The sequence below is a fragment of the Scheffersomyces xylosifermentans genome (genome assembly GCF_036884685.1).
Source record: "Scheffersomyces xylosifermentans strain CBS 12540 chromosome Unknown RJT20scaffold_8, whole genome shotgun sequence".
NCBI classification, from domain to species: domain Eukaryota; kingdom Fungi; phylum Ascomycota; class Pichiomycetes; order Serinales; family Debaryomycetaceae; genus Scheffersomyces; species Scheffersomyces xylosifermentans.
This window is the reverse complement of record NW_027042946.1, coordinates 1,026,561-1,041,785: the sequence shown is the minus strand read 5'-3', so window position 1 is coordinate 1,041,785 and position 15,225 is coordinate 1,026,561. Positions and strand designations below refer to the sequence as shown.

The 15,225-nt window shown below is 41.0% G+C and overlaps 5 protein-coding genes across 5 annotated transcripts; 2 read left to right on the top strand and 3 right to left on the bottom strand. All coding sequences in view use genetic code 12, as the record gives it.

Annotated features, from left to right (window-relative positions):
• Positions 1–3,119: 3,119 nt before the first annotated feature.
• Positions 3,120–5,765, top strand: IML2 (Iml2p; the record flags this gene model as incomplete). Its single annotated transcript, XM_064915620.1, has 2 exons — positions 3,120–3,970; positions 4,196–5,765. 2 exons carry the CDS (start codon positions 3,120–3,122, stop codon positions 5,763–5,765), a joined length of 2,421 nt encoding a protein of 806 aa, XP_064772070.1.
• A 372-nt stretch (positions 5,766–6,137) lies between these two features.
• RJT20DRAFT_3966 (uncharacterized protein) lies at positions 6,138–7,124 on the bottom strand (the record flags this gene model as incomplete). Its single annotated transcript, XM_064919981.1, has 1 exon — positions 6,138–7,124. One exon carries the CDS (start codon positions 7,122–7,124, stop codon positions 6,138–6,140), a length of 987 nt encoding a protein of 328 aa, XP_064772069.1.
• A 303-nt stretch (positions 7,125–7,427) lies between these two features.
• RJT20DRAFT_131452 (type 1 protein phosphatase-activating protein) lies at positions 7,428–8,164 on the top strand. Its single transcript, XM_064918008.1, has one exon. It carries the CDS (start codon positions 7,542–7,544, stop codon positions 8,103–8,105), a length of 564 nt encoding a protein of 187 aa, XP_064772068.1. The 5' UTR covers positions 7,428–7,541; the 3' UTR covers positions 8,106–8,164.
• Positions 8,165–8,182: 18 nt separating this feature from the next.
• RJT20DRAFT_64921 (uncharacterized protein) lies at positions 8,183–10,558 on the bottom strand. Its single transcript, XM_064921096.1, has one exon. The coding sequence runs from the start codon at positions 10,164–10,166 to the stop codon at positions 8,304–8,306; it is 1,863 nt and encodes a 620-aa protein (XP_064772067.1). The 5' UTR covers positions 10,167–10,558; the 3' UTR covers positions 8,183–8,303.
• A 1,863-nt stretch (positions 10,559–12,421) lies between these two features.
• Positions 12,422–14,089, bottom strand: RJT20DRAFT_137455 (E3 ubiquitin-protein ligase; the record flags this gene model as incomplete). The annotated part of the gene is made up of 1 exon (XM_064918567.1): positions 12,422–14,089. The coding sequence occupies one exon, from the start codon at positions 14,087–14,089 to the stop codon at positions 12,422–12,424; it is 1,668 nt and encodes a 555-aa protein (XP_064772066.1).
• Positions 14,090–15,225: the final 1,136 nt, after the last annotated feature.

Genomic DNA, 15,225 nt, shown 5'->3' with positions numbered 1-15,225 from the left:
CTTTTGTTCCAAAAGTTAGTTGGGCACGAGGTGCTATAGAGGTGGGGAGGGGGGGGGGGGGGGGTCATTGAGAAGATCGGAGCCCTCGGCGAAGTGGTATTATTGATACCTCCAGAAAAGGGCAACACCTCACTAAACATGGTAAAAATCAGACGATCACCACGTTCCGCGAACGCAAACAATGCTGTTAGAAAGTGGGATTGGCTAAATGAGATTCTTGTCTTTGGGTTTCCCGATTTTGTTGCTTTCCTCTTAGTTGTTGCATTGAAAGTAATTGCATAGTATGTTTGGTCCTGTGTACAGGATACTGCTGGTTTAGTACTATGTCACAATAGTTAGAACAAGAGTACGATGTACAAGGGGGTATTTTAAAGAAAGTTGGGTTGCTATTCATCTTCCGAATATGGCTTGGAAGAGTCCTAAAACATGGTCCGGATCAGCGCCTTCGCGATGCCATGGATTTTTTGAATTATTTTAACAATGTAGGTGTATGCAAAGAATTAATCGCAGACACTCAAGATCAAAATGGCACATTCTATTAAGGTATAAAGGAGATCTGTAGATGGTGGCGGATTACATAAGCAGAGAGAGATGGTTGCTATGTATAGTGGTTACAGCAAACCACCCAACTAGTTATTATATTATTTTATAAATCATTAGAGCGTCGTAAAATATTCTATATTGGCTTGGAAGTAAATTAGAAGATTTTTATGTTGAGTTGAGATGAAGAGTACGGGATCTTTCGTGTTGATTTGACATTGGGGAAATTTTTCACTTGGGCGGATTTCAGATACGATTTCTCATTTTTTTCCAGATCTCTTGTATACGTTCTCTTGACAACGTGTCAAGGTAAAAAGTCTGTAATTTTGGTGTTTGTGATATAGATGAGGTGTTTTATGATCTGGTTGTGGTGTTTGTCTGGCTAACCTACGGATGGGATATTCTGATCGCCGGTGGGCGCTCGCCGATGCCATCCAAAAAAACCGATTACTACAAAACTCGTAAATATTACATAATCCAAATCAAAGCAAGAACAAACAGACACCCACGGCTTCATAGCTTCTATCTGCCCCTATTTCTGCATTCTTGACAGTTTTGGGATTTACGAAAAGCAGTGGACGGAGCTACAGGACCACTGCTTATACTTACCGTAGAGCGCACGAAGGCTCTACCGTACATGTGGTCTAGTGTAGTCTCTAGTGAGATGTATTCTATCAACGTGCATTAATATAAATACACTACCTAGTTCTTATAATATTCTATATTGACATTCCATGTCTGACCCGCCGTACCAGTCAACATCTAGGCCCCCCTCCCCCACCTCTGCACGTGAGTCTTCTCCTCTGGATTGGTTCTTCTTCTTCTTCTTTTTTCTACTCTGTCGTCATTGTGATTATTATTCCTGGCCTGTTATTATTATTATTAGTACGTGTATATTGTTATGGACCAGTTTTCGTTATTTTGTTATTATTAGCAGCATGTCCAGCGCTGTTGGCAGCCATTCTTTTTTCCCGTACCACAGCGGTGGCAGTCAAAAAACTTTTTTTTGGTGGGCTCCAACACTAAGGCTGAGATGCAAAGCCTTGATATCCGTACCAACCACACGCTGGAGTTGAATTCTCCCTGGCATTGCGCCGTGACCGCAAACTTCACTCTTGTGCAGTTATGGCAATCTGCCCCCGTACTGTGTGAGAAACCACCGGAGCCCCTATTTTCTGTGGGACCGGGGCCGTCTATCTGGAATTGGAGCATTGGTACTGGCATTTGACATTTGCGGGTTTTTTTCGCTTATCACGGCAACGGTGAACATTTTTTCCACCACGTCAGCGAGCGACAGTCGTATAGCCTTGACAGAGCCTTCTTCCACCACAAAGACAGCCACCACGCGACAGTTAGTAGGAGGGATATTCGAGGGCATTTTCTAGCGAAATAATACTATTTTTGGTGGTGGCGGAGATTCTCTAGTGTGGAGAGAGAGAGAGAGAGAGAGAAAGAGAGACGACGGGCCATACGCTGGAAAAGCAATAGTAAATAAAACACCGCATCGCGTCTTTAATTGTCTCTGTTCCTAATTCTTTGAAAGGAAAATAATCTCTCCCTATCTCTACCCTCACAGTTGTCCCAGATCTGCCTATCTCTAATCTCAAACAACCAACTTCTGATCTGTGTGGCCTACCCGCACATAGAAAATGGCTCTCCACCGCGGCGTTTTTTCAAACAGCGACTCACAACGCTCACCATTCACCACACTGCTTAATCTATGAAGGAGAAACTCTCCGATTGCACCGACAGAATTTAAATGTAATAAAGAGCGAGCTGCAAATGGCTCTGCAAATAATAGCCATTCCACTGTATGAACCCAGGAAATAAAGCCTAAGCCCTCCCCAAAAAAAAACCACACAGCACACACAACACACAGAACACACAACCTCCCTCTTATTCTCTCATTCTCTCGCGGAACAAATTCACAATCAATCACCCACAAAATACTCACAGAGACTTACCCACAACACTCACCACCGAAATTACCACGACACTAGCGGCACCTCACGTCTCGCTAAATTTCTCCAGAGCGTTAATTTATTTACAGCCAACAGTGTTGGGACGGTGGAGAGAACAGTTTTTACGATAGAGAGTTGTTGATTCTTTCTTTTTCTTTCTATCTCTCTTTCTTCTTCTTCTTCTTCTTCTTCTTCTTCTTCTTCTTCTTCTTCTTCTTCTTTTCTTTCCTTCTTTGTAGTTCAACAGGATTCTTTCTTGCTGTAACTTCTTCCGGTATTCCTAGTCATCCTTCTTGTGCTGGCGTTACGAAAGTTCCGTGGAATATCCTGAACAGAAGAACTGCTGTGACCCATACATACTGACAACCGCTCAGTATCAGTGATCGAAACCATTTAGTGATACACATAATAACTACCAAGATCGAGATCCGATTTGTGTCCCAGTTCACCTAGAACATCGCCAAATCATACCGTCTACTTCCCTGAACTGAATCTACAGGTTGGAACAGTCAAACAGTAGCGTCAAACGGAGCATCTCTTCATTACTAGTCATTTTTAAGCTCGTCATAGACATTTTTCCATTAGTTCCGTCCCGAACAATTCAAACCGGCTTTCGTCATGCTCAAGGGTCTCCGAAAGAAAGCTCTGATTCTCCTGATCTCATCCACAGCACTGCTGACTTACAGCAATAACTCCACAAATGAGTCCTCTTACGACAAGGTACTCAAACAAGTCCATGACTTCGAGATCGCCCTTCAGGCCATGGACTATTTGCTCGATGACCGTACGGAAGAAGGTACGGTATTGTTGCAGAAACAAGCCAGGATCCATGCCCAATCTGGCTCAGATCAACCAGCAGGGATTTTCCCATTAGCTCTCGGTGTCATGGAGTTCATTGAGGCCACTCTTGGATTTGAGCCTGAAGTCATGGAAAAGGCAAACAAGACACTTTCAGAGGCAGAAACCGCTTCTTTGAATAATTCAAAATATAACGTCAAACACAACTTGGCTACGTCTTACATATACCCTCCAGGAACCGAGTTCCAAGTGACATATGCCGAACTGACGCTTTTAAACGCATTGGTAATGTTGCTAAAAGAGAATAACACCATGGTAGAAGGTGCGAAGGCATTGTTTAAGTTGAGAAGAGCTTACCAAACATTAGACACAGTATACAAGAAGATTAGGGAACTGGAGCCTACTTTCAACAAAAACCTAGCCAAGTTGAAGAAGGAAGCTCTCAATAATGTGAACAACATCAGTACTTCTGATCTTCCTGGCTACAAGAGTTCAGCTGCGTCTGGTGCATCGACTCCTCTTCATGGTTCTGCTGGCGGATCATCTGCTTCTTTAGCCCTGGACCTTAAATTAATGAAGGACTTGGAAAAAGTGTATCACATGAGAAAGGCTCGTATTGAAGGAACAAATCTTGGAAATGTCGACGTGAGTAGTGTTAACCTCTTCGAGGGGTTGGATCCAGCATTATCGCAAAGCAATATCTCCTTACCAAGAAAGACAAGTTCCACTTTCTTCGATAATGCCACAACTTCAAGTAGAACACCAACCCCAGCTCCTATAGCACCAAAAACTAAGACCGTTGACCCACTCGAAGATGATGATGACTCGGACAATGACGATTTCTCTGACGCTTTCGAGAGCATCGAGGAAGTGAATAAAGCTATCTATGTGGATAGTCTAAACAATGGCAATTCGCTCATTTCAGAGGCAAATGAATCTCTTATATCGTCTGCAGCTACATCAACATCCAACATGTCCGCGTCTGTTTCTACTACGGACAATCATCTCCATGTTTCCACCGTAGACGAATTCATCCACTCTGGTGTACAATTATGTTTTGGTATCTTGCAAGTCGTTCTTTCCTTAATCCCACCAGCTATTGGAAAGGTATTGTCAATCGTGGGTTTCAGAGGTGACCGTGAAACAGGTCTTAAGATGCTTTGGAGAACCGCCATTACCAGCAGAAATATTCATGGAGAACTTGCTCTCTTATGTCTCTTGGTATTTTATGACGGACCAGTGCAATTTGTTGACGTAGGTTTCCAATTACCAGGCCACGAAGACTCCAAAGTCAAGGATGTCATCTCAATTGAGTCCATGACTAGTGTATCTGAGTCTGACTTAAAGAAAATCCTTCAGAACCCAGCATTATATACGCCTCAACTCTTGAAGAAAGCTAGAAAGCACTTTCCTCACAATGCTCTTTGGTTACTTCAAGAGGGTAGAGTGTTGGCTGCTCAAGGCCAATTGGATCGGGCAACTTCCTTGATGCAGTCATTCACTGATAATCCTGCTAACATAATAAGAATGCAGCAGGTTGAAGCATTGTTAGTTTATGACAGAGCCATGTTCTATGCCTTCCAGCATGATTACGATCAGGCTGCTAGGGACTTCATCCGCTTGATTGACATCAACTCTTGGTCCAAAGGTGTGTACTTGTACATGGCAGCATCCTGTTACTTAAGTAAGTACAGAATGATCAAGATGGACTTAGTGGAAACAAACGACAAAGAGAAGGATTTAAAGAAATACGAAGATTTAGCCAATAAGTATTTCGAATTGTCCCCTACTTATGTTCCTAATCATGGTTCCAATGCTACGAGCAAGAAACAAATGCCATTTGACAAGTTCTTATTGCGTAAATTGAGACACATCGAGGCACGCAAAAAGCAATATCCTAAGGTTGCATATGTTGACTTAGTGGGAACATCTTTGATCCACGAGTTGGTGTATTTCTGGAACGGATACAACAGGATGAACGAGAAAGACTTGAATTTGTCGATCAAGCTTTTAGGATACTCCGGAGCTCCAAACGTGGAATTGTCCGCTAACAACGATACCGTCAATTACGCGAAGATTGAAGAATCGGAAGATGAAGCAATGATCAGATACTTCATGCAGAGTATTGCATTAAGGCTGATAGGTAAAGTGTCCGAAGGACTTTCCATTCTTGATAGCAAGGTGATTTCTAAGTTTGTCATCTCTGATACGCCTCAATTCAAATTCAACAAATTGACTTACAGTCCATATCTCTACCCTACTGCCGTGTACGAGAAGGCAATGTTCACCTGGATGTTAAGAACTTCCAATGTTGCAAAACTAGATGTTCAACTTGCCGTTCAAGAGAGTAAAAACTGGTTAAAGAAGGCAGAGCTCGTTGGTGAAGGTGACTACGAATTAAGTAACAGAACAGGTATGAGAATTAAAGCTGCTGGCGATAGACTTGACCAGCTCGGTTCTCATTAAACATATAGACAAATTGCAGCCATTCCAGCCATTCGCCAATGAGTGCTTGATTTTGAGGTTTAAGAAAAGTATTTTGCTTATTTATATCGATTACTGTACAAAACAGTAGTCAAACCAAAACGATCCAATTTTATACAATTAAAAGCAGTTTCATGTGATAATAGTTACATATAAATTATGGTTTTATTTGAGAAAATGCAAGTTGATTTTATTATGAAAATGTAGCCATTTTCTTTGTATAAAGTGGTTCTAAAGATGCCTATGCTTATTGAAATATCTCCACCAAATCCTTTGTGATGCAAGTGAATTGGGAATGTCTATTTCCCAATACACTAACTTAAATACACTATTCTTTATTGTAAGACTCCCTGTCTAATTGAAATACGTATCCACCATAGTGGCTGCGACATTGAATCTGAAACAGATGGTGATGAACCAGGCAATTGCAAGAACAGGTAAGATTCCAGCAATTACAATCAACTGTAAAAGTCGGGCGGGGGATGTACCACCACCGCTGCTGCTGCCACTATTGGTCAATGTACCTCCTCTCACGCTATTGGAACTGATGAATGGCAAGGAGTTGAATCCATAGAAGGTGATCACGAAGTAATACCCTATTGAACCGAAGTATAACGAATTTCCCAATATAAGCGAAAAGAAAGACTTTTTTATCCTCAACAATGGCAATAACATGAACTGGACGAGATATAAAAGACACCAAATTATCAAGAACGAGTTGCAATGAATGTCGAAGCAAAAGCCCCATTCAATGTAATTGAGATTGTATTTACTGGCAGCTCCCAAACTGCCGTATGTATTATTGAAGAGTTTATTGGTGATAAACCACGATACCGTTGCTATCACTATTCCTGTCAAGTAGAAGTCTACAAGCACCATGTATACGATCAATTTAAGGACATCCCATACTCTTGGCGAGTAGGCCAAACCCCACGCTACGGCACTTATGGATAAGAAAGTCGTTAATAAGATAAGAAACAGCGGATCGTCTCTGGTGTAACTTGACTTCCCACCGGACAGGGTCTGTTGCTTGTAATAGTAATGTGATCGGTACATTTTCTTGGGATTTATGATTAAGTGGAAGATCTCCCATATTGCTGTTTCGAAGTCCAATGTCGTTGGTTTGAAGAGTCTTTTGGCCATTTTTTTGAAACTTTGGAATCTACCTGCCAAAGTTGAAGACGACGACATGCTGTGGGAGTTGTTTCCGTTGTAAGCAGACGACGCCGAGGAGATGAACAGAGCTCCCGTCACCGAGCCATGGCTCACGAACTGCGGTGTAGGCACTGTCTGAGGGAAGAGATCCTGGGTGGTATATGGCAAATTGAACCGCTTACTCATTTCGTGGTGTGTGCTATGGTGAACTGGAACGAGTTTTGTCGGTAAGTGCTGTGAGTTATCCCTATCCAGATGAACTTCTCCACAAAGAATGGTTATACCACTAACTAATGATTCGTGGTCGTTTGTAAAGAGAACGCTAATTCCCTGGGTCGGAAGTAGGGTTTGATTTGAGGTGTCATCACGTGAGATACATCCACTAGCGAGTCCATTCCGAGGGCCTGGCATGCAGATGCGCTCTGAAGAAATGATGAATAGGGTGATTTGGGTGATTTGTATGATTTGTAATGAATGTTTTCTGGGGAAAGAAAGTATTATCGAGGTTACATAATTTTTCTAGGTGGTATAGTCTATTATTTGTATATAGTTGTAGGCGAGTTACTGGAGAGAACCAGAAATTCGAAATTTAATACACGCAATATGATGTCCCAGAGCACAAGAAACGAGCTGGTGTCTACGACTCAAACGATAACTGAGACTCAGACGGTTCTGCCGATTTTGCATCTCAGAGCAAGTCGGGATAAAAGTAAGAAAAGCACCAAGAAAAGCGATAAAAACGACTCTAGGGTGCTGTGGGCACAAGGAGTCACGGATAACGAGCATTTGAATAGGAAAAAGTCGAAGATCTGTTGCATATTCCATCCCCAAAGAGAGTTTGGAGAAAGCTCGGACGATTCTTCCAGCGACTCATCCAGTGACTCCAGTGACGAGTCCGACAACGAGAACGGCTTCAATAGCGAGGGAAATAACCTCGGTAACAATAATAACTATAAGGAGTATAGTCATGACCATGAACCACAGGCACAGAAGACTGATGCAAACGATAAAGAAAAAGAGGAGGATGAATGCTGCCATCATCATCACCACCATCACCACAAACACGAGCAAAAGAAGACCAAAAAAGTGAAAAAAGCTACTCCGAACGCTTACGAGAAGCAACCTCGTTATCAAAACAAATCAACACTTCCAGAGGAGGCAATATAAGAAGCTTGTATGACATAGGATATAGAATAATTATATAAGGCAATGTACAATAGAAATAGTTAACGAAGTAGGAAGAGCTGTCTTTTGCTCCGGCTCATTGCGTAGACCTATATTAAATTACTGTCACTTTACAACTACTCTGGTGTTAAACTTTATGTATTTGTATTCGTAACCTCGTCCCTAATTAAGTATGATAAGTTATCCGTTCAATTTGACGCTCTTGGCCAAGTCGGATATATTGATAGTTTTGGTGAGATGATTGTAAATATTAGTGTCCTCAGAGTAATTACTATCTTCGATACGAAGCGGAAGACTGGAAGGATCTTTCTTTGCATCTTCAAAGCTGGTGTCAACCGACGCACTGCTATTATTGTTGCTAAAGAGCGATTCAAGCTCATTGTTCCACATTGATTTCAAGATATCATCTTTGGTCTCAAACGTAATTTTCTCAGTACCATTTTCATTAGAGTCCTCTTGATTAGTGGCATTATTATTGCACTTATAGTACCAGGTATCCTCATTAGGCTCAATTTCGTTAAGGAAATGGAGACGGTTCACAAATCCTAGCACTCCAGTGTGTGTTCTCATTTGCTTCTTAACCTTGTCCAGGTTGGAGCTAATTTTACTGGCAAATCTCAAGCGGATTGAAGTGTACTGTGATAGTATGGTTTCATGCTGGATTTTTAAATTATATGAGTTTGGAATGCCAAAACTTGGTTTAGCATTGGAAGCTTGCTTGGAATTTCCAATGTCCAATTCGGGCGGAGCTTCGAAAGCATGCAATTCTTTGTAGTCTAGGATTTTCTGTTGGGTCCTATTAATTTTTACCCCAGGGGTAGCAGGAGCATTGGTATTAAACCTATCCACAAAATTGCTTTGGAAATCATTGATCTCATTAATGATGTCGGTAAAGTCTTTGTGATGAAGAGTGTTATCAGAACTTAAGGCTTCGCTTGACAACATAGACGGTGATTTCACCAGGTCGATTTTATATTGGATGTCATTATCCTGTCTGGAATTATATTCTGAATCGTACTCATCGTCCGATGCATCATCGTCCAGCTCACTCTGATAATTCGATATGTTCCCTGATGTCATGGTATTTCCCAAGGTGGCTGAATCCACCGTATCGCCAGTTTCATCTTCCTTTAATGAAAGCATTGGGATGAGAGAATGCATACTCCCATGAGCTATGTTAATAATTTGACTCATGCGGCTGTATACTTTACTAGAAGCTTTAGAAGCCGAATTCACAATAAAGGTACCTGTTTCAGATACCTTATCTGAATGAGTTGAATCCTCCACTAAGTTCTGAAAAGAATTATCTGTATTAGATAGTGTGCTCATTACCGTATTAGTATGAGGTCTTTTAGTGTTATATTCATCTCTTAGTACTGTCAAGGGTGATATACTATCTTTTGTGGTATGGGGTTGTTCTGCACTGGTTTGGACCGTAAGAGTGATACCCTTACTCTTGTCCCTGTCGTCTAGATCTTCACTAGGTTTTTCAGCTATTTTAAATGAATTCCAGCGAACGAATTGAGGTCTCTGCTGCTGTACATGTGGTACCTGTTGCTGTGGTTGGTTTGGAATAAATTGGTCGTGGAGCATCGGTATATTCTTCTTCTTTCTATCTACATCATGGTTAGTCAAGCCTTGGCTTGACATTGACCTTGTGAGGGCAGATTTGAATTGGTGATTTTGGTTGATGGCTGTGTGTAGAAGTTCTGTACTATTTCTAGAGAACTTCTTGCGTAGGTTTGGCGAGTTGGGATCATACCGGTGCAAACTGGCTTCTCTAGGTCGTATTTCACTAGTGGATCGTATCAGACAATTTTCCTTGGCACGGTGACTGCTGTTTTCTCGACTCATTGTATCATTTGTCTGTCTGATTATGCTCTCCGTCCGGCCCCTTTCTTGTGATAGTGATTCCTTGGACAATTTAGCATCCGGGGGTACTGTGGACCGCCGAGAGCTGCTAGGAGACCGCAGTCGTAAAATGTCCGAACCAACTATGTTATTGGGCACGTAGTGCGATTGTACGCCTCTGGTATGATGCATTTGTACTAGGGGTATTTCATTTGGAGCTGGTACGCTCTAGTTTAAGTAGTTTTGTGATGTCGTATACAAAAAGTTCAAATAGCGGTAGGATACCAATTATTGAATGAATTTATTTGCTTGTCGTATCAGGATCACTGCAACTTATGCTAAGACGTTGTTGGTGAACTTGCTGATGCTATTCTGAAATGAAACAGAGCACCTGTTAGTACGTTTATTGTTTCACGTAGACTTTCTTTCGTCAAATTCGACGGGTTTGGACTCGTATGCAAATGTAAGTACCAATTTTTCACCAGCAATGGAGATGTTTAATTCCAATTCAACTTGTTAAAGGCACTGTGGCTAGTAGAGGTTTTCGTCAAAGTGCCAATAATTTCGGAGTGGGGTATCAATATTCCCAATAATACAACTTTTCACCGGAGTAATAAAATAAATAGGAGTGGTCAATAAAGCCAGTACAACACAGTGATAGTATTAGTATTAGGGGAACGGCTTATATGGTCTCGTTTCCTTTCCACTACAAGTCTACTATTGTTTCCCAAAAAATGAAAAAAAAATAATAAGTCACACTGTCGAGCTGGATTTCAGACAGTCAATAATTCTCCTTCGTTTCCAATGAGGTTCTTCCCGTGTTTATTCTCGTTGTGGTCAAGCCCCTCTTACCTTATGCGTTGTACCTGATTTTGGTCCGTGTAGATAAATGTGTCAATCGGCCCAATTATCGAGATGTCCCAGTGAGCACGTAACCGAAAATAGGGACAATAGGCCACAGTAAATGGGAAAAGAATGGCAGTTTTTAAGTTGAATTTGGATGCGTTGTTGGAGACGGATCATCGACATATATATTTGTGGTTCTGGAACCATTGTCATCTGAATCTAGGGAATTCTAACGTCTGCTCTGTGAAGGTCTTCGTAACTCTTTGGCATCCCAATCGAGCCAGATCGTCCGTTGAGAGCCCTGAAATTCGGGTCGCAGATAACACGCTTCATCCAACCCGAGCTGGAACATCCCAAAACGGCACTGATAAGACGAGCGCGCATTACGTCAGCGTCGGCGTTGCCTATAGATTTGAGAGAGTGAGTGAGAGATTAGAGTAAGAGAGATGAGAGATTAGAGACTCATAGGTAGTGCGAGCGAGATTAGAGAGTTTGAGATTAGAAGGATTAGATCAGCAGTAATGAGATTAGAAGGGCTAACATAGAAGGACTAATATTAGAAGCACTGTAATCTCAGTGTGAGAAAAATTATTGGAGAATAAATAAATAGAGTAGAATTATAATAAGAACAGGATTTATCCGTAGAAATTAGATATGGGAGTTTTTCAGATTTATTTAGGAAACTCGAAATACATCGATATTACAACTTGGGCTCGGACTCGGGAAAATGGCATTATTATTTTATTATTATTGAAAGGGTGGTGTCAAACATACTAAGGCTGTACCACGGGCATGAACAGTGATGTAGTTGACTTATCTTCCTACACATTTTCTTTATACTTCTTTATAATATCCCTAACCATCAAGATAACGTATCTGTGTTGGGAAGTATGTCACGAATCGTATTATTTTTTTTGTCTTTTTATTTCAATATTCTATTCGTCTTTTGTAGATTTTTGAAGAATTTTCAGTTTGTTGAATAAAAATGTCAAATATCTGAATATCAGACCGCCAAAAAAATCAAGTGACGACCTGTCATCGCATGAAAACTATGCCTTGACACAATGAAAGACTTTTTTGTGTCTTTACCACGTCATATTGGCAGCTATGATGCCATCTACCGATAATGTAAAACCATTATAGTGCCTAACAAACGGTTACTACAGTGAAAAATTTCGTTGATAGAAACACCCAAACCTCAATACATTAATACATATTCAACATCATAGTTTTTGACTCGGAATAGATGCTATGATGCCGAAGAACTAATCAGCCACAGAGAGACCCGAAGGGCTTCACGGTAGTAGATTGGTATTAATGTTGGGCCGAATCGATCTTGATAACATCCATGGAAAACACCAGTGGCTTCCATCTGAATTAGTGCATTATCATGCCGTAGCAGTAAAATTACATGACTAATCTTCCTTATAAAGCTATATATTAAACTTGGTTTTACATCTATATTCATTTCCCTGTGCTATATACGATCTATGTAAATTTGACTGTTTATGCAATTATTAGCCTAACCGTCTTCGTTTTCTTGCACGAGTGTTATTCGTCAATAAATATGGCAGCTGTCCTGTTGCCGGTGGCCGTTCTTGTCATTCGGAACTGAAACTTAAAAGTCCCTCCTTCAAGTTAACTTCAGCGCTGCTGATGAGTGTCTTTCGTCTTGAGCTAATCAAATCACTGAGATTAATGATTTTGTTCTTATTCTTCAAAATTGTTCCCACCTTATTAGTATTCTTCTTGCTAACAATACTCTCAAAGATTTCCGATAAATCTTCTACCGTCTTATTTAAGTAGTCCTGGTTGCTTTCAAAGATTTCTGAAAAGTTCGAGTCAGCCAAATAGTAAGCAAAGCAGTAAGTCCATTTCAAAGTCTTCCTACCATTGGCCAAGGATTTGATGGCATCTGGCAAGAATTGGATATCGTTCCACGACAAATTGTGCTCATGCTCCTTTCTGGCTTCCATATATAATCTGGTCACCTCGTTAACCTGACTAAGCGTTTTGAGATCTCCCTTCATGGAACTCTCGTGAATAGCAAATCTCTTGTAGAAATGAAGATACTTCTGCAATGAGAGCTTGCTCTTATATTTCCTCTTACTCGTCTCATTTCCCCCATTTTCTTTATCTTCTTTGAACTTATTACATGAATAGTAACTGTTATTGTGATGAATCCAGTCACCAAGGCAAATCCAGCAGAATTCGAAGCGACACTTTCTACATGTCATATGGTTGCATCCACCATTCTTTTCAATGGAGGCCTGACACTTGGGACAAGCGTTTGTGTTGGCATCGATCCAGTTGGCTGTTTCTGAGTCATCTTCACACTTCTTGATCCAGAGCTTCACTACCCAACAAGGACATGGCAAGTGATTCTCGTAGTTGCAGTCAAAACAGAACTCATGGTGGTCTGGACATCCTATAATTGACACTTGGGAGATATCTGTTGATTTCAGTTCTTTCAAGTGCTCTCCTTCCTCGGCTTCTTTAGGGGTTCCAAGCAACTCCGTGAAATGATTGCAGTCTGTTGCAGGACACCACTTGTAAGTGTTATGTGAATCTATGAAGAGTTTAGCCGAGGATATCAAGAGTGGGTTGAGGCTAAGCGGTTTCCGTACTTTGACAGCACTGACTTTGGCTTCGTAGGTGGCAAATATCTCGTCGATGTCCTTATGAGGGATAGATAAAGTACACTCGGGATCAATGCATGTTATTAGCTTGCTGTTACTGATCTCATGGGTGACGTAGTGGTAATAACATGAAATACAGAACTGGTGGCCACAGGTCAATGAGTAAACTGTAGTAGATGGATAGGTTTCACAGCACACGTAACAACTGAAATCTTGTATGACCGTGAATGTATTCTTGGATTTGCCATCCAAAGGCAAACCACTGTTCTTGTAGAGCCTTTCTCTGCTGTCAAAGTAGTCGTTTATCACCTCTTCTGATTGCCATTTCTTATACTGGAGCATGATGAGCAACTCATCCACAGAGCAATTGGGCAAATGATCCTGCTTCAACTTCTCCATCTTGTCGAGGAAATGGACCTGGACGAACTCTTGGAGAGTCCATGGTCGGTACCACACGTTGTTGAAGGTTGACGTTCTTGCATTGTCGTCGGTTGTTCCATTGGATGTGTAATACAATGGCTTTGCTTGGGAAAGAGCAGCGTCATCATCCTCTGTTTCGAACGAGAAGCTATCAGAGGCGTCGTCATCTTCGTCGTATTCGAAGCTTACGGCATCTGATTCGTAGTACATCTGGGGGATACGAAGCTGTGGTGTTGTGTGGGGCAAATGAGATAAATAAGTAGGGTGGTAGATAATGATTTCACGTCGTTTGGTGAATAGGAAGACGCGGCAATGGTAGCTCTGTGGTATGTTTAATGGTAGTATTCAGGTGAAGTGAGTGCTGCCAAAATGTTTTAGGTAGGGTGAAGGTGAACTGGTGGTAATATGGATGGAGGATGGATATGTATTAGATAAGATATGTTCAATAAGTAGACACACAGTTGTCTATATTATTATGGTTAAGGTGGTAATGTTAGTGGGATAGCTTTTACCAAAAGACAAGTGCAAAATTAATTAAAGAGATGAAGAAATAAGAAATAAATAAATAAATAAATAAAATTACTTATAATCGTCTTTTAATAATGAAAAGGGAGACGACGACGACGACGACGACGAAGAAGAAGAAGAAGAAGAAGAAGAAGAAGAGTGGATGAAGGAACAATGAGAATAAGATGAGACTAACAGTGATATAAAGAGTGTGAGAAAAGAAAAAGAACGAGAACAGTAAGTACAGTGGCAGTAATAACTATAATAGTAGTACCACTAATCAAGAAAATTAATAGTAGTAACAAGTATGACTAACAAACAGGATTAACCCTCAGTACTACAATATCAGTACTAGTAGCAACCAGCACTAACAAACAGTACTATGAACAGCAGCCAGTACAATGAACAAGAGCAGTAACAATAAGCATCAAAGCATCAAAGTACTACATGTTACATGAATCATGAGCACATAATGAATAAGGGTATGAGGCAGCTATATGTGTAATACTGAAGAACACTTCACGTTAGGGTCAAATCGTAATCACGTAGTCAATGTATATATTGTAGTGTTTCCTAGTGGCTAGTGGCTAGTGGCTAATGGCTAGGGTTATGAATAGTTGCTAATGGGAAACTGGCGGTTGACAGATGATATGAATGAAATTAGTGAATAACAGACTTGAAAGAGGGAGAAGTAGTTAATAGGACACGGCTTGACCGAACAGTGGATACCCTAGAGTGAACAAGTGTGAGTAAGAGTAGGTAAGAGCATGAACTGTTGAAATCAGCATACAAGATGCGGTTTAATGCATTATACGGCTGCAAAAAGCTATGGCGTGGAG